This window comes from Buteo buteo, chromosome Z, assembly GCF_964188355.1.
Source record: "Buteo buteo chromosome Z, bButBut1.hap1.1, whole genome shotgun sequence".
Taxonomy (NCBI): Eukaryota; Metazoa; Chordata; class Aves; order Accipitriformes; family Accipitridae; genus Buteo; species Buteo buteo.
Genome location: NC_134204.1, coordinates 52,629,261 through 52,648,755, shown reverse-complemented (window position 1 = coordinate 52,648,755; position 19,495 = coordinate 52,629,261). Strand labels below are relative to the sequence as shown.

Here is a 19,495-nt window from a genome sequence, read left to right as displayed (position 1 = left end):
CCATGGTGTCATGGCCATCTTTGGGGACATCCATCTGGTCTGGCATGGGGTCCTCCCTAGGCTGCAGGTGGGCATCTGCTCCCCCGCTCCCCTCCATGGGCTGGGGGGGACAGCCTGCCGTCTCACCATGGGCTGCAGGGGCATCCCCTCCTCCAGAGCACCTCCTCCCCCTCCTTCTTCACTGACCTAGGTATCTGCAGAGATGTTCCTCTCGCATTCCAATCCCACTACTCACTGCATGTTCCCCTTCTTAAATCTGTTCTCCCAGAGGTGCTACCACTGTTGCTGATTGGGTTGGCTTGGGCCAGTGGTGGGTCTGTCTTGGAGCAGGGGAAGCTTCTAGCAGCTTCTCACAGGAGCCACCCCTGCAGCCCCTCCCCCGCTACTAAAACCCCGCCACACAAACCAAAACCAAAAGGTAATAGCAATCACAATATGGTCATTTTGTTCACTTCTGAGAATTTTTTTTTTAATAGTTGACTTAGAACTGTTTGCCTTTCAGTATTTTGGGAGCTATCCAGTTCTTGCAGCTTGAGTGTATGGAATGTCTCTGATTTATTTCTACACTTCAGCATGCTGATTAGGCCTGATCAACTTAATAAAATTTCTTTTTATGCATTAAAAACTAAGATGCGTTATCTGTGCCTGGTAAACTTAACTGACTTAAGGATGAGGTGTTTAAAAAAAAAAGTAAAAGATTCCTAAAATTCCATTTTGACAAGGAAGCTTATCTCTTGCATCTTCATTTTGCTGGTTAACTTTCCTTCAAATGAATTGCTTCTATTTCACATTATTCAGGGTTTTTTTAAGTCAAAGAAAACAGCAATGTCAGTTTCAGCTGTAAAGAAACTGTCATGCTAGGTTAGTGTTTCAACTTACCCTGAGGGTGTAGTGGTAGAGAGACTCCGAAGACTATTCCAAGTAACATTGCTCTTGAGCTGTAAGCAATTTGGCAGCTTTGGCTTGAACGTAGTGCTGTGCCAGTACAAGTAAGTGCTGTGCTACATGGATGTACCAGCCCTGCTCAGTGCTGGCTCTCGGGCTGTGCCTGTAGCTGTATCTATCACTTCGTGGCATGACATTAAAAATTCAATCAGTACTTAATTGTTATTTTTAAGATTATTTCAATGGGCTGTTTAGTCTATTGTAAGAAAATAGGTTAAATGTAATTTTTCATGAACTTACTACACTTAGAACTAGACTTCTAATTAAAATGGAAAGTTTTATTAAGGTTACTGATGCATAGTGTGGTACACTTGCTCCCCATCCTCCACCCCTTGACTGGAAATTCCATCATTCTCTTTTGCAGAAGTGGATGAAAACTGAAAGGTGTTACGAGCAAGAATGCTTCAAATTAACCTCTTTGGGGGGATGGAGTATAGAAGAGTTGGGAATTTGCTGTGCTGAAAACAAGTTCTTGAGAAAGACTGAAATGGATTCTCTTTTGTACTTATTTACAGAACATTGTATTTTTCGGACTATACTTGAATATGTAAACTGCTATGCAAGAGCCTTGCTAATAGGACTTGATTCAGCTCTTACGCAATCAAATGCTGCATCTGCTTCATTCTGGAGAACAAGAAAATTACATGAAACGCTTAAAAGGTCTCTAACCATTAGAGGTGTATCAGAGTTATGTTTTTAATATAATCAAGTGAAAACTACCTGTGTTCAGAGCCTTGGATCTGTTTTCCTGAGAAGTGTCGTTCCTCTTTTCACGCCAATGGATCTCAAAAGGAATATGATGGTCATTGCACAGTAATAAATAATTGCTTTGATAAGTATTACCTTGAGAATACTTTATAGTACAATGGTTCTTCTGGAAAGGACTGAATACATTGATGCAGTAGGGAAACTAATATCTTTGTTCTGGAGAGGGCAAGACAGGAGTGATCCATCAAAACCAGAACTGAGGTGTATTCTTGAGGTATGAAATAGATTACATGTATTTCTTCCTCTTAAGCTGGCTGGATTGGTTGCCCCTACACTTTTGCAGGAAGTCATGCCTCCTTTTTTGTGACTAGATGTTAATGGTGCAATTTCCTGCTAACTAGAAGAATTAGAGAGACTGGCAAAGGAAGTTTGTTCTTTTTTTTTTTTTTATGGTGGCAGACCATGTTGACTATTCCTTGACAGGAAGGCCTCACTTTGCCTACAGCGTTTCTGGGGGTGCAGAACATAAGCATTGTGGGCCTACCATGGGGTAGCTACACTGCATAGCTGCTGAACAGAGCTCTTTTCTCATTGGTCTCTAATTCTCATAATCAGCTTGCTGAGAGTATTCATATCATCCTGTACTTATGGAGGGATGTATAAATCAAGTTGTGAAGATGTAGAGAGTTTTCTTTATCTTGATGCTTTTGCAAAATGCTCTTGAAGTGCTGGTTTTGGTATGGAGGAAGAAAAATACTATTTCTATTTCAGATAGGATACTGCTCTTGCAGACTTGCATATGTCAACAAAATTTTGCTGCCATGTCATATGTAAAAGCCACTCGAAAGGATTCCATCTGGTCACACCATACTGGCTGCCGGCTTTCAAATCTCAGCCTTTGCATGGCTATCTAGACTTCAGTGCTTTCCTCTGGAACTTTTCTTCTGTAAATACAGTTAGTCCTTCTCTGTTAGGAATGCAAAGATTTGAATCTGAACTTCCTATGCTAATATTGTGACAACTAGATCAAATGGTGTTGACACTGTCACTGTTTCCAGAGGCACTGATTAGTAATCTACGTTGAGAGAGGCTTTATTTTGATGTGATGCTTAGGAAAGCATTACAACTTTTTTTTCCTTGTAAAGGGCTGATAACTCAAAATTCCTGGTGATGCAGTAGAGAAAGCAGGTAGAGGAGGGGATGAGATCACTGTTAGAATATTACACAATGTTCTAATGCCTGGATTACTTAAGTGACATGATAGAGTTAGTGGCTGTGGGATACTGCTGTGACAATCAAGTTCTTCAAGATCAGTCAAGGACCAGATTCTGTCTATTTTCACCAAAGTACTCCTGAGTGTGGGCAGATTTGCTGTTGCTTCATTTCTGAATTTGTTCCAGGCCTTTCCCTTCAAGCAAAAGTCTACCAGATTGCAGTTTGTACCCATCCTGTATTAGGAGGGGAGGTTCATAATCACCTCCTTAAAGAGAAAAGTCCATAGCCTTTGTGTGGTTAGTAAGCTGAGAGATCAGTCAAAAAAAATTGTATGCATGTAAGATGTTAAGTGGTGGTGAGCTTTATAAACAAGGTTCCTCTATCTGTCCTTTGTAAGTATACCACGTTGAAAAAAGATGATTTGCTCCAAAGCTGAAATCAAATACCTGAGTAAGTCTCTTGATTAACGGTCTTGCTAACCTGGTTAGTATATCATACTGCTTGTAAGATTTGAGAGGAAGTATGGATGATTCTCTATCCCTTTAAAAGAAGTAAAGTAAAAATAGCTTTTAAAATCAGAAAATACGCACACACAAATTGCTTAATGTTTCTCTCTTAAAAGCAGTGTTGAGTTGCAAGACACTGAAATACAAGCTGGTGGCAGAGACATGTACGTGGCTAATTCTTCAGTTGACATGCTCATTGTAACTATAAATTTCTTCTGTTTAAAATGGTTCTGCTGTAATCAAAGTACAACAGACTTTAATTTCAGCTTAAGATAACATTAATGTTTTGTGTTTGATGCAGTCTCTTTTAAAATCTCTGCAAGTGGATGCCAAAAGGATTTGCTGCTGTATTTTAAATTTGTAACTGTAGATAAGGTAATATAGTCAAAGCACTTAAGTTTTGGTCTCTTGATTGCAAACCTGAAAAGGATTTCCTTTGAGGTGAGTAACCAATGGTTGAAGCTGTTCATGTTTGATTCCAAGGTATCCTGAGTTTTAAGAACATATAATGTATTATCTGGGTAATTTGTCTCCTGTTGCTGTAGGTAACTGCTGGGTGACATTTAACGGGTTAGTAGGCTTTTTTTAGGTTATTACTGTAAAGATACTGGAGCCACAGTACAGTAGCAGCATTTTACATGTGCTTCAAACAAGGAGTGCGAATTATAAATTCTATTAGCAAATCTGCTATAATTCATTCCTGATTTAAAACCAAGCAGTGAAGTACCTAATATAACTGCTGACTTTTCTGAACTGCCATCAACAGCTAGTCATTGCACAATGACTAGCAATGTTCCCTGAAAGTGTGTCATTTTTGAGTTTGTTTTTTAAAGAAAATGCTAAGAAGGTGTTTAGGCAGACTGAGATGTCTTGAACATGTCCTCTGCCATGTTTTCTTTTGCATGTGCTACTTGACTGGGTTTTTCCTACTGGTAGCAATACTAATCACTCAGGCTTCCCATCTAACTCCTGAAAAACCTGAACACCTGAATCTGTTTTGCTAACTTGGCAAGTTTATTTTTAACTAACGAATTACTAGTGAATTGTAAACAGCTCTAGGTGTCCGTGGAAGCTACTCTTTTAATGAGTAGCAATCTTTAAGTGAAAGGCAACTGTGTTCACTTGGATTATCACCCTGTTTGAAGGACCAAAGATTCAGATTATTAAATCTGTTAGTAAGATGTATGTTAGTGATGTAATTAAGATGTAGAAAGTGAAAAACTACTTTCAGTTTTAGAATTTGCACTTTCACTGCTCTTTCATCAGAATGAGGGCTATTATGAAGAATTAATCAAGAGTTGGGCATGCTAGTTCTTAGTTTCCTACTAACTCATGATAACCCTATCGCCATCCTTATCCCAGCAGAGGACAGGTGATGAAGAACTAGAACTGCATGCAATATTTAAAATTACAGAATTGTTTTTCTGGTTTTATGATCATTTCTCTTAAATTGTTACTGTGTAACAAGGTGATAGTGTTCTGAAGATGTAGGGTAGGCCAGAAAAAGAGTTCTTTCAAGGGTAGTGAGAGATGTAGACAGCATACGGGTTTTTTCCTTATTTTGCTTTCATAGGGATTGAGTTTCCAGTTCCTAGGTCTAACAAGATTCTTCTGCATTGTTTGATAGGTCTAAGTAGCCAACTGTCTTTTTTAAGAAATAGCTGTTTCAGTCAGGTTTGGCTATGATACTTGCTGTCTGCTTCTGGGGTTTTAATGGAAGGGAGGCTTAGGTATATTCATTGTGGCATAAATGAAAGCAATGAGGCTATCTAACAAAAGTTTAAAGTTAGCACTTCTGAAACAGATCAGTATAGAGATGAAAATAGCTGTTTGTCAACAACAGTATTACTAGTGTTACTAGTTTACAAAATAGACTGTCCATGCCAATACTGACCGTCTTTAAGAGAGTGTCTCGTAGAGTAAGATGTTTTGAAAGTAATTACCTACAGTACTTATTCCCTCTTAGAGATGTTTGTTTCCCTTACAAAAAACACTTGAAAACTGTCAGATCTGGCAGAGATGTTTTTCAAACTTAGCTTTAAAAACTTGCTGTGATTTGTTGTTAGTCTACAGGGCAAAGTTAAGAAGAGTATCTCAGCCATTTTGAACAGCGGTTCATTGAAAAAAATGGTTACAAACAGTAGTCAGTGTCACCAGATCAAGTCAAAGACTGGTGAGAACTTAATTTTCCTCTCACATAGTTAAATACTGAAATACTTTGTATTCTCAGACAATCAAGTTTGAGACTTTTCTTGATAGAGTATTAATCACAGGACTCAATCTTGGGTCCCTGGACAACAATATGCTTAAAACCATTCCATAGAGATTTAGACATTTTGGAAAGGAAACTCAGTGCTCTTGGTTTCTTTCACCACTGGTTAGATAAAAGCATGAAAACATAAAAACAGCTTATCAAAGACTCTTAGGCACAAACTGGGAATTTTATGACTGCAAACATTAGCATGCTGCAAAACCAGTGTTTAAAGAACAGATATGTTTGATACAGTTTAGTGTTCTACAGACAACATTTAATAGCTTGCTTGTTCTTTGGTAGTACAGTATCACACTTAAATATATTTGTACCAGCACAGACTGTTTGCAGAAGTTGTCACTGTTGCATGAGAGGTAAACACCTATGTCAGCAGGATTATTCTATGCATACAGTACATATAGCACTTTCTAAACCTTTTATTCAGATCATTACAAGTCTCATAGGTGAGGTGGGAGGAAGAATCCAAAAGTTCATTCCAGAAGGCAAAGTGGAATGCTTGCTTATCCAAAAAAAGATTTGTAGTCTTTAAAAATCGTGGGAAGTGTTAGCATCTTCTGGGCAGAATGTTTAGTAATTCTGCTGCTGTTGATAACTTCCTTCAATCTGTCATTTTTATTTTATCTACACTCTGGGTAAAGTATGTTTGAATTAGAAAAGCAAAAACAAATGTTAATAAGCTTTTCTTCCATGTATGTTTTGAGCTGTGTTAACTCTGAAAATCTTCTGTACTGTCAAGTTTTGTACTTGAGTAGCCATAGTCTTGACTGTGTGCAGCTATGGAGTTGGGCTATTTAAGAGTATCATCTCTACAAGTAGTGATTTTTCCACTGTTGAGACAGCTGGCATGCTACATCTGGATCAATACATTTTACTGGTTGGTTCCTTCCACGAAAAGAAGTTCTTAAAAATGGTGATGCCTGTGGAGATAACCTTTGGGAGAAACAAGAAATTGTTATGGTAAGGTGTAGTGAACAGCTTGGTAGTAATGCTGGAAGCCGCAGTGAAGGAGTGCTGAAGATGTGTGCAGGTATTTTGTTCTTGTGAAGAACGGTTTCACTGTCCGTGATGATTGCTGCAAACATCCCTAACCACAGAGCTCCTAGCAGGTAAAAGCATGATCCTGTTGTTGAGGCTTCGACTGTAGCTGGTGAAGACATAGACCCATTGCTGAACAGAATTGTTCTGTTGGTACCTCTGTTGGTAAAATACGGTTTTCAGGCAGCTTCCCTTATTTCCTGTCCTCCGTAAGCGTGTTAAATGATGAGAGCACCATGCTCAGTGTCAGAATATGTAAGTACAAAGCAGTTTTAAATATAAGCAGCTGTTCTGTTGATAAGATATAGTGGAATGCCATTTTTATATTTCCTTGCAGCAACTAGAGCTTGAAAAGACTAGGTTCTTGATTTTCTTTAAGATTTTGATAGTATTAGCAATTTAAATCAGCTTCAGTACTATAGCCTACTAAGATAAGAAAAAGCTACTGTTTTGAAGCCTTTCTAAGGAATTTGTATGAGGAGAAGCCCATACTATATGCCTTGTGCTAAACCTGTAACTGATCACATTTGAGAGATGGAAAAAGAGCAGTTAAATAAATGCTCTACTCCTAGGTGCTTCTTTGGTCTCCCTTTGCACAAGAGTAATGGCAATAGGAAGGATTAGTTAAAGAAGTTACTACTTGGGACTTGCCAAATCAGGCAGACGGCAAAGTAAGCGGTCTGTCTGGAGAACCACATAGTCTTAGATACAAACTTGCTGACTGTCCTGTCCTTTACTTGCGGCTTCCATGTTGTGATACTTGAAAATAAGCAAGAGCAGAAGACTTCATGTGCATCTATCTATTCTGGTGTCATCTCATACCATTCAAGATAGCCTAACGATGTTGCCTTTAAGATGGGATCTAGATAAATTCACCACAGATAAACGTGCTGCATGACACAGACCACTATCAAGAACTCTCAGTAAAACTAAATAGCAGTTTTTACTGATGAGCAACTTTTCCATGCACCACTGTATTTTAAGCTGTGTGTGAAAAATCTTAGATGTCTTCTAGCTAACAAGTCTTTTCTCATTACTAATCCACTTCTAATAAATGTGGAGGCTATTCACAATTGGCACAAATAACTTATTGTTACGATCCAGTACTGGAGATGAAATAGTAGATTATCTGTACTTTTCAGTGCACTGTGATACAGCAATAGAAATATCTGTGTAGGAACAGAATTTAACTGTCTCTTGGCTGAATTCCTATCAGTGTATGATAGAATTGTCAACATGTAAATGTATCTTATTTTTCCTTTTAACAGTGCATTTGAACACCATAACTCAGTGTTCTTTGGACTGATTAAATAAAATACACTATTTTGATTAAAAAGTTGTGTTAGTAACAGCATTTTTGATCTGAAATGCTAAAACCTTCTCTTTTCTTTCCCCTTTTGTTACACCCCCTCCAAATCCACAGTGTGTTAGTGTTTTTTACTGTTGATGAAGATCTTATCGTACATGCATTGCTGTTCTAAAATAGTGCTAGTGCATTTTTTTCCATTCAGTATGTGACTTGAGAAGAAGCATTGTTTCCTCATGAGCACAAGCATGAAAAATACTACGCCTGCTTTATTTACAGCTGAGACCACAGTGGTGCTCTCTTAATCTCACATTAAAGCGCTGAACTTGGAGCCTTGTGTAGTGGAATTCTTTTGTGCCCACACTCTAATGTCTGTTCTGACTGGTGCTTTATTGGGCACCCACTAGCACTAATAACCAGCAATAACCTTTCAGTTATTACATTTTGCGTGTGCTTCAAAATACTTTCCTAAGAAATATTGCATAGTGTGGAGAGACAAGACACACAGAACAAAACTTTCTTGTTTTCATAGTGTGCGTATCTTGGAGCTGATCTGGTAACTGATAACTCAAGATATCAGTTGCGAGCCATTGTCTCCTTCCCAGAATACAACAGGCTGAGCTATGGGCTTGTTTGAGCACTATAGAAAATGTGTAGCTATCACATGGTGGTTGAGGTTGGAAGTGACCTCTGGAGGTCATCTTGTTGATGCATGCAGGTTTTACCAATACCTGGCCAGCCATGGTCATATGCTGAAGTATATAATTGTCTCTTACACTAGATATTAGGATATTCACCACCTTCTCTTAAAACCTAAACGTGCAGTAAATGAAAACTTTCAGCTTGTTTAAAAAAAAAAAGTGTCGTGACTCAGAATTACAGCATGACTGCTTTAGTAGCATATAATGTTTCAGTATTTTAGGACATTAAGATACAGGTTTCTACCAGCCCTTCCGTGATCCTCCCTGACCAGTCTTTTCAAAGAACAATTTTATTGTTTCTTAATAGAGACATGACGTGCCTTTTTATAATACCAGAAGATGTTATCAGATGTTGGCCGTTTTGTTGGCCAGAGCATAAAATCTGCTTGGATAATATAAATGTGACTCCCTTTATGCAACGCTTTAAAATTGTTGCAAGTACAATGTGATGCTTTTCTATGAGAAATAAGAATGGATTTTGTATGAAGGAATAATATATAGTTAGACCATTGCATGCTTGATTGGAGGTTTTGTTGCCATGGTTGTGAACATGTTTATTAATCTGTCCTTTGTTTTAATGTATCTTTTTTTTCTTTTTTCCTCCCCACTTCTGAAGGTGGGTGGGGGAGAAGCAGGGAGAAACTTCTAGTAAGTGCTGCTGGAAACAGCGGAATCTGATGAGGGAGACATTAATACCTAGAAATTTTTGAGATTTATTCCTGCCTTTCTAGAAAAGTCATCTGAAGGATGGATACTCAAGGGTATCAGAGCAGGGCAGTATGTAGGCTCATTCTTTTCTGTCATGAGCTTCAGATGTGTCTGAGTTGGGTGAGGAGCCTTGTTAGAGGGCTCTCTGTTTCCTCAATTCTGACTTAGGCAGGTCAGCATAGGCTCAGCAAATGAGTGGTAGCTGTATGTATTAAATTAAAACTAGTTAGTTACTATTCTACTGCTTGACATAGAGATGCTAGAGTTAATTCTGTGTAAAATCTTAAATGTAGCAGCATGGCAATTCTCTTTTTTGGTCCTCACCGTTCTTCTTACCACTCTAAATGGATCACGTACCACTTCTTGCTTGATTTGGTTTGAGTACCTGAATACAAATAATCAGCAAATCAATAGATTCTTATATATGTATATAACACATAGATGTCTATCTTCTTTTTTTTTATCCCTTCTGGAGACAAGAAAACCTACTATTTAAGAAAGCTGTCTGTTAAAGGTAATGATCTGCAAACTGATCATGATTCTGCTTACTGGTTGAAAGCTTATGCCATACAGGTTCTCCAGATGTGTTGCAGGTACAGCTGTTTTTATGAGAATTTCATAATGCAGAGTCAGTGAGAGAAGCACTGATATGAATCAGTGCTAATGACCTTCAGATAAGGCTGACATAATCTGTTTGGGTTTTTTTATTTGTTTGAATGTGTACTGCAATTGTAAGGGGATATGGATGACACCCTTCATAAGTGATAGTTCTATAAATATTTCCTCTGGACTCTGTGCTGATGGTGTATTTGGTATTAATGTATCAAGAGAAGGTATTTAATACAGTATCTCACAATAAACTTTTTTACTGTGTATCTTCACCATGGAACATACTTCTTGAAAGCATAATGTGGCTCCAGTCTATTTTGTGTCTTATTTAGCAAATGGGAGTTTTGCCCTTTACCTCGTTGGGACTGAACCTCTAATTGCTTAAATGTTTTCTAAGCCCCCTGGGATGCAGGCTGCTTCACAAATACTGCTTGAGCTGGTTTGCTGAATAGTATTCTCTGAATGGTATTCAGAGTCTTTCTGGTATATTCACTCTTTATACTTGTTGCCTTGGATAACTAACATGCTTTGCTTAGAGTGCTTTCTGCAGATTTCTTGCAGCAAGTGTAGGAAATATTTGAGTTTAAATGTTTAGGTGTTTTCCTGGTTTGGCAAAACAAAACTGCCTTTTGAAAAGCAAGCATGCAACAAGTATGTGTATATACACATATATTTTTAATATATAGCAAACAATTAAGATTTCTGCATTGTAAGGCTGAGAGTTGTAAAGAAAAGCCACAAGCTGGTCTTTGTTCGTGGGACTGATGTTTTTTGCATCTGTCATCCTTCCCTTCTTTTAAACAGGGAAGAGTGTTTGGGAAGAGACTTCTCTCCTTCTCTCTGAAATGCCACTCTCCCACCCTCCTTTCTAGCAGCATCGCCTTACAATGAATAGTAGAATAGTTTGCAGGGAAGTGAATAATTTATTTCCTGAAAAATTGATCAAATGACAGCTAAGTCTGAACTACAGGAAATGCTATAGCTGAGACCAGTAACTTGTGGTAGAACTATATAAACTTTCAGATTAAGAAGCAAAACTTGCTGTGCTGTAGAAGTAGCTGAATTTGAAATCTTGTAGCTCTTTTTCTAAAAGACCAGATGTTTATTTCTTAGGGGTGTAGAAGTGGTTCCTAAAAATATTTATTACTCTGACTGCTAACAGTTTGCTCTAACTGAAGCAGAATACCCAAGTCATCAGTGTAAGTTTGTTTTATATTCCTTGAAATCTGTGAGATGTGCCTCATGCAAGGAACATAAAGGAAAAGTTTAAACCTTGTGCTGTGTCATTCTTTAATTTTTCTGTTTGCACGAGCAGATGGATTTTTTAACAACATGAATATGAAATGCCCTCTCTACTCTGTTAATCACATAAAACATAAACTTTATTTCCCCCCCCAAGGAACCCTTTGAAGATGGCTATGCAAATGGTGAGGAAGGCACACCAGCTGGGGAAGCAGCTGCCACTTACACACCTGATAGCAAAGGGGTGGTCAAGTTTGGCTGGATAAAAGGTGTATTGGTAAGTTTGATGTATTGTGCCTCAGTTTCTTAGAGATACGATCTTTCTAATAACCTTTTTTGAGAGGGATTGTGATAGCGCTGTATAAAGAAAATATGTATGAGAGATGTGAAAAATGCCATAATTTTAGGAAGACTTGCTCTTACTTGTACTGAATTTTAAAGAAGTAGATACTTCAGGTTTTGAAGGGATCATGGTTTCTTAGCACAGGTTTTAAAGTTTTGAAGTTGCATGATTTCCAAGAAGGAAAAAGGTTATTTAAGTATTCATATGTAGTAGAAAAACTACGTATTAATCTTAAGTGACAAAGACAAATGCAAATGGAGAGAATACACTTAATGTGTGCTCACTTTGGATCTGTAAAGTTTTGGGCTGAAGTATTAGAAAAACATATATTTATTTATAGAGAAGCAAAAAAAAAAAAAAGTGTTGAGGAGAGTACCTACCTGTATATGGCAAAACTTGACCAGGATTAAGTATTTAAATTTTGTTGAACCTGTTACAAAAAGTCATCTTCTTCTAAGTTGTGGAAGTCTTAACGCTAAATATAATACAGTAATGGTGGAAAAAACTGAGTCTGTCCCCATTTGGAGTAGTGAAAAATTAAAGGTGACATGGGGGATTTTATTACAAGTACATTCTAATTTAATATTTTGGAAATGAGGTACCAGGATTAATATGTACTCTCCAAAGCTATAAGAATTTATAGTGGTGGCTGGAAATGCAATAATTGATTAAAACATGCTGAACTTGAGCATTCAAAATACCTAACTTTAGTTCAGCAAGCTTCCACTGTGTATTAGCAACTTACTTAGAAGTCTTGAAGTAGCCATATTCTCTACCTTGGGAGAAGGAGAGTGCCTGTGGTAGCTGTGAAGCAGCTGTTACAGACTTCTATTGATGTACCCCAACCAAGGACAGAGTTGTTAATTTTAAAGCAGGTATGAAGCTGACTTTGAATTTCTCCGAACTCAAATGCTGTATTGGACTATTTTTGTAAGCAACAATTCTAAGTATTAAAGAGTTACGGGGTAAATGTTGCTGACCATTTTCTTCAAGGAGGATGATCTCCTTTTCATTGGTTTGAAAGTTGCAGTTAGTAGTTCCTAGTTAGGCTGTCATGGTTTAACCCCAGCCAGCAATTAAGCCCCACACAGCCGCTCACTCAATCCTCCCCGGTGCGATGGGGGAGAGAATTGCAAGAGTAAAAGTGGGAAAAATCCTGAGTTGTGAGATGGTGACAGTTTAATAGGCAAAGCAAAAGCCGCGTGCTCAAGCAAAGCAAAACAAGGAATTCATTCACCACTTCCCATCAGCAGGCAGATGTTCAGCCATCTCCAGGAAAGCAGGGCTCCATCACAAGTAGCGGTTACTTGGGAAGACAAATGTCATCATTCTGAATGTCCTCCCCTCGCCCTCCCCTTCTTCTTCCCCCAGCTTTGTATGCTGAGCAATGACGTCATATGGTCTGGAATATCCCTGTGGTCCGTTGGGGTCAGCTGTCCCAGCTGTGTCCCCTCCCAAATTCTTGGTGCACCCCCAGCCCACTCACTGGTGGGGTGGGGTGAGAAGCAGAAAAGACCTTGACTGTGTGTATGCACTGCTCAGCAATAATGAAAACATCCCTGAATTATCAACACTGTTTGAGCACAAATCCAAACCATAGCCCCATACTAGCTACTATGAAGAAAATTAACTCCACCCTAGCCAACACCAGCACATAGACATAAGCTCCCTGGGTGAGTATTTCCAGCTCAGGTAATTTACATTTTTCAAAAGACTTTTTGAATCTCTGCCAGCTTCTTACTTTTGTGGTTTGGAGAAGGCCTTGTCTCCCTTCTAGTTCTAATGGCCAGCTGAACTTTTTGTAGGATTGATACCGTAGTCTTTAGGTAAGAGAGAAACCTAAGACCTACTGTTAGTCTTCTGTCTGAATTCTGTACAGTGCAAACTCTATTTTATTGAGGACTAAGAGTTTAAAATAGGATAAAAAACCAACCCAGCCACCCCCTGTCCTGTTAGTGCGCAGCTGTGTTGTAAGATGGAAAAGTTCTAGGATGGGAAGTTGTGGAGGTTGTTTGGTTTTTGAAAAAGAATAAATTATTTAGTAGGGTATTGCTTTAATGCATTTTTTGGGAGAAGATTTTTGGGAGATCTGAACTGGGCTTGTAGACCTCACAATCTTATTTTTAGTCATGTATTCTTTAGTATGAATTTTGGGTCCTAAAGGTTGGGGTCTAAATTATTTTTACTGTTTGGTCAAGACATACTGCAAGTGTCAGATACTGAAGTACTGTAACGTTATCTGTGTTCAAGGTAGTAACTTTTTAATCATATTTAGGTTCCCTTGATTATTTTTTTAATCAAACCTAAACTTGTCTAATTAAAAAATCTATTCTTGTGAAATAATTTGAAAAGTGGTGAAGAAAGATGGCAAGATAATTTTGCCAACATTAAAAACTGAAATGAAGAATTAGTGGAAATGACTGCACATGTAAGACCTAACCTGTGTAAAATTTCTGTTTTATCTTAGGTACGATGTATGTTAAATATTTGGGGTGTGATGCTCTTCATCAGACTATCATGGATTGTAGGACAAGCTGGGATAGGTATGTGTACTAATGCTATAATTATGTTTCAGTGACTTTTAAATGTGATCCAGAACCAGTGTGGTGATCCGGTGATACTGAGCTTACAGTTTAAACAGGGGCTTAAGATGACCGTAGTATTGCCAGTTTGATAAGGTTAAATTACCTTAAAAAACTTTAAGCCCTATGAAGTTACTTAGACCTTCTTCATTTAGCTATAAGGTATGTAATTTAAAATTGACATTTGTAAGTCTTCAGTGAATTGTAGAGATAAGCTTTTGATGTCTAGTTATTAAAATCTGCATAAAGAATCTGTAGTATATAAACAATTTCCTTCAAAGGCTTAACTAAGTATTGGACTGCAGAAGATCTGTCATCTACAAAAGGCATGTGTTTCCTTGAAGCTCTAGGATACAGCTTTTACCCTGCTGATTAAAGAGAACATTTATCTAGTTTTGTTTGTATCCTGGAAACTACTCTGTACAAAAAGGGAGTGAAGAAGCCTTTTGCTTGAATGTGCGGGACCACACACAGTAAATTTGTGTTTATTTGCAAGACTAATTCTTTAAACCAAGTTAAGTTGAAGATTTGTACATTTTAATACTGCTGGACCTTACATCTTTTTCCCCCCTCTTTTTCCAAAAGGTCTGTCTGTCTTGGTTATTGGAATGGCCACTGTTGTGACAACTATTACAGGACTGTCTACTTCAGCAATAGCCACAAATGGGTTTGTAAGAGGAGGTAAACATACTTCCATAAAACTTTTAAAGCTTTCATCACTCTGAAGCGTACACCTTAAGGATGAGACCTCTAATTTATTTTATATTTTCTTAGCATCAGGGAAAACAGCCTGGATAAAATACAGAGAAGAGTTAGTTTTCTGAGGAGCAGAGCCTACCCTGTGATCTCTATTTGACTAAGCAGTCATGTAATTAATGAAAAGTCAATAATTAGCCTGCTAATTTGATTTGACTAGTGGCTTGGTTTTCCACTGTGGTCGAAACTTCTATTCTTAATTTTTGAAATACAGATGTTTTTAGAGACACATATCCAGGAATGAATAGCGTCTTAATATTCTCCGGCATCTGGTTGGTTAAGGGTGTGCATGTGTGCTTGTATGTGTTCATGTCCTGAAATAAAACTTAGTAATGAAAAAATACATCCTATAAAAGGATAAGCTTTATGTATATGAGAGCATACAAAAGGACATGTTCTTGTTCTATCACGATTTTTTTTTGAAGACAAAAGAAATTCTCCAAACTCTTGATTATCTCCAGCTTCCTTGAGGGTGATGGTTTTCATTCTCTTTCACGGTTTGTGTGCTGTTGTCAGCAATTCGTATGAAGTAGTTTTGTAAGTGGCTGGTGCCTTTGACATGCTGAAACTGCTTCGTGACATTACAAGACTGCTACTAGTAGAAAATGTGGTGGAATTAAAATAGGAGCTTATAAAATTCTCTTGGTTAAGAATGAAGAGAAAAACCTCACTATCACAAAGTAAACAGACCCAATGGGAAGGATCACCTATGAATCTTAGCATTATGTCAAGCTTAGTTTCTAAATGCCCTTTCTGTTTTTAAATTGCACTATACATATCGGATTTTCCTGTTCGTATAAGAGCCTTTCTTTTTTTTTTTTTTTATTTTAAAGCCACTCTTGCAAAATAAGACTTCATTAGAAAATTTGATGTGCAGAATGGGAAGAACTGTAGCATAAAATGACAGTTGTTCCTATGAAAATCTTATATTACAGTAATGTTTTTCATATGTTAACGTTCTTATTTACAAATTATGTTAAAGCTGGATACCTACATATATTTTGCACAAGAACTGTAAAGCAGTGAAATTAAGGATTTCCTGTTGCAACTTTTTAATATGCACTCCATTACTTCAGTCTGGAGCTGGAGGATTTTGTTGCTTCTAGAAAGCTTAGCCTTAAATTGGAGGAATGTGCCTTTGCCACATTTTTAAAATTTTACTCTTCTCTAATGCTGTAGATACTCAGTTTTCTATTTGTCACATGTGGAGTTTGAGATGTTGTATTTGTCAAGCTCAAAAATACAAATAATAGGTTCTGAAAAATAGAGCAGCCTTGTGATTGTTTTGAGTCCTATTGGAGGGCAGAAAATTCCTTTAACAGAGCTTTAAGAAACAGGTCATGGAGGTTTGGAAATTGAGTGGGTTTATTAGTCTAATTTGCCAGTTTCTTGAGCTATAGCTAATGAAAATGTGTAATAGTAGAACTATGCACAAATACTTTAAGTAGTTTGAAATAAAAAGCCCAGGAACACCGCTGCTTGTGTTTCACAGTTTGTTTTTTAACCACAGAATTGGTTGCGTAGCTGAATAATATGGTGTGGTGCATGAGTCAGGTGATTATTTCCAAATGGTGTCTTTTAAAAACTTGAAATGTATTCCTGAAAATTCATCATGCCTGTTCCTAAAATACTGAGTTTTGGGTTATTTTCTAATACATCGGGGAAGATGAAAGAATAAATAGCATCTTGTTCGTGTAAACTTTAAATTGCTGGTGACTGTCTATTCTTGGGCTCTTTCACATAGTGTTTTTCTTGTCTTTTCCGTTTTTTCTTTCAGGAGGAGCATATTACTTAATTTCCAGAAGTCTGGGACCAGAGTTTGGTGGTGCCATAGGTCTGATTTTTGCATTTGCCAATGCTGTTGCAGTAGCAATGTATGTTGTTGGCTTTGCAGAGACAGTTGTGGAGCTGCTCAAGGTAAATGGATGATAGTAGTTCTATTGATTAGACTGTCCTTTATGCAAGTTTGAGCTGTCATCTAATCATAGAATCATAGAATGGTTTGGGTTGGAAGGGACCTTTAAAGGTCATCTAGTCCAACCCCCCTGCAAGAGACATCTTCAACTAAATGAGGTTGCTCAAAGCCCCGTCCAACCTGACCTTGAATGTTTCCAGGGATGGGGCATCTACAACCTCCCTGGCCAACCTGTTCCAGTGTTTCACCACCCTCGTCGTAAAAAAATTTCTTATATCTAGTCTGAATCTACCCTCTTTTATTTTAAAACCATTGCCTGTTGTCCTGTTGCTACAAGCCCTATTAAAAAGTCTGTACCCATCTTTCTTGTAAGTCCCCTTAAGTATTGAAAGGCTGCAACAAGATCTCCCTGGAGCCTTCTCTTCTCCAGGCTAAACAACCCCAATTCTCTCAGCGTTTCCTCATAGGAGAGGTGTTCCATCCCTGTGATCATTTTTGTGACCCTCCTCTGGACCCACTCAAACAGGTCCATGTCTTTCTTGTACTGAGGACTCCAGAGCTGAACACAGACTCCAGGTGGGGTCTCACGGGAGCAGAGTAGAGGGACAGAATCACCTCCGTTGACCTGCTGGTCACGTTTCTTTTCACGCAGCCCAGGATACGGTTGGCTTTGTGGGCTGTGAGTGCACATTGCCAGCTCATGTGCAGCTTTTCATCCACCAGTACCCCCAAGTCCTTCTGGGCAGGGCTGCTCTCAATCCCTTCATCCCCCAGCCTGTATTGATACCAGGGCTTGCCTTGACCAGCTCAAAGACATGGAATGAGGTACAAGGTTACTACTGATCTATCAGTAAAATACTACTGTAATTCAGTAGCTTTTTGGTAAAAAACAAATTACCGTTGGTGTCAAATGGAAACTTCCCATACTGTTTACCTCCCTGAAAAAATAAAATGTATAATTTGTGTTAAAGTCCAAGGTGGCTGTTGAGGAGAAGAGTGGCACTACAGGTACATGATGCAGAATCATCAAGTTTTTAATGCTGACTTTCTTACTAGTGAACTGTTCCTTGTAAATGATAGTCATTTATATTAAGCTCATTTTCAAAGGAGTTCTGCTTATTAAAAACAATTCCTTAAGTTAAACACAACCAAGTATTATTTTTCTGTTGGATTTTTTTATTAAGTGTAATATTTTGATTAAATGTAATACTGAGAAGAATTCAACCATACGTTTTGTAGATGGGAAGAAGTTTGGAATACCTTAAAAGAATTAATAGTGAACAACAGGTAAAATACATGTATTTTGGTGCAAGATGGTAGCATTTGCCTTGCTGATAAATCTGATTCCCTGGCAGTTGAAGACAAGCTGTTCTCTCTGGGTGTAGGCTATGAATAGGAACGATCATTTCCATTTGGAAGATTGAGTAATTTAAATCAAGGCAAAAACCAAATTACTTGTGTCCATACAGGGAATGTAAAATGGGTAAATTTGTGGTATAGAGGTTAACTCCATTAATAAATTACAGTCAATAAAATGCTGTTCTGTAGTGGGGAAGATAAGTACTTGATAAAGTATATGACTGTGTATTGTTTTGTTTGTTTTGTTAGGAAAATGGAACGTTGATGATTGATGAAATGAATGATATCAGAATCATAGGGGCTATCACAGTGGTTATATTGCTGGGTATTTCTGTTGCTGGAATGGAATGGGAAGCAAAAGTAAGGAACTATCACCTTTCCTTTTATTCTCTGCTTCATAATTTTGATTCCGTTTTCCACCTCAGCTGTTTGATTTATTTTTAAGATTTTTAGTGCACTCAGTATTGCATGCATGGTATGTTAAAAATCAGTCAGTGGGCAGTTTTTATGTAATAGCTCTGTCTAGCTGCATTTCAGACGTTATACCGCTTTGCTCTACTGGATGCTTAAGCATCTGTGAGAAACTAAAAACCAGCATAATCTACTCTTAACGACACTGTCAAGTAGGTTAGCGGTATTACCCTCTTCTGGCCAACTACAGCACAACAGGAGAACGTAAGAGCATTAGCATAGAAATTTTCCCTAACTGGGAACTTCACATGAGCTCTGTGGATAAAAAATACAGGGCTGGACCTGAAGCCAATCTAAAGTTATGTAGTTTCTGCTAACTCAAAACCAGTATTCTTATCTTCCCTTCCACTCTTTTCTGGTTTTGTTTTCACTTGGAAACAGCCAGACAGTGTGACGCAGTCACTAGGCCCAGCATTGAGGAGGGTTGTGAACATTGGTGGTAATGAACATGTAGAAGGGGGAACCTACTTTCCTCATCTTGCTGTGGCTGCAGTCTTAGGTCAACTGTGGTTGTGGAAACAAACATGTACAGATCATAGGATACCTTAATACAGAGGTTGCAGCATTAGTTTTCTGCTCTGCATCACTAGCAGTGTAGCTTGCTCACTGTTTTTCCTGTACCTGGTAGGCTTTTTCTGAATATGTGTCCATAGTATGCTCAAAAATAATTGAGAAGAGCCTCACTTGGTCTCCCTTCCCATTTGATATTTGGTTCACAGTAGCTCCTATTTTCTGCAGCGAGAGGCAGCTGAAGGAGCTTCTTCATGTAAGTGTTATAACAGTTTCTTAAGCTCCTGCATCAAGATGATGATGATATTCATA

General features: G+C 38.0%; 1 protein-coding gene across 2 annotated transcripts in view; it reads left to right on the top strand.

Annotated features, from left to right (window-relative positions):
- The window catches only part of SLC12A2 (solute carrier family 12 member 2), a 63,520-nt gene that overhangs the window by 7,525 nt on the left and 36,500 nt on the right, over positions 1 to 19,495 (top strand). For both annotated transcript variants that reach the window (XM_075020848.1, XM_075020849.1), the window contains exons 2-6: positions 11,405 to 11,524; positions 14,058 to 14,133; positions 14,758 to 14,853; positions 16,706 to 16,845; positions 18,452 to 18,562. In XM_075020848.1, coding sequence (XP_074876949.1) covers positions 11,405 to 11,524; positions 14,058 to 14,133; positions 14,758 to 14,853; positions 16,706 to 16,845; positions 18,452 to 18,562 — 543 coding nt within the window. The remainder of the gene's footprint in view (positions 1 to 11,404; positions 11,525 to 14,057; positions 14,134 to 14,757; positions 14,854 to 16,705; positions 16,846 to 18,451; positions 18,563 to 19,495) is intronic.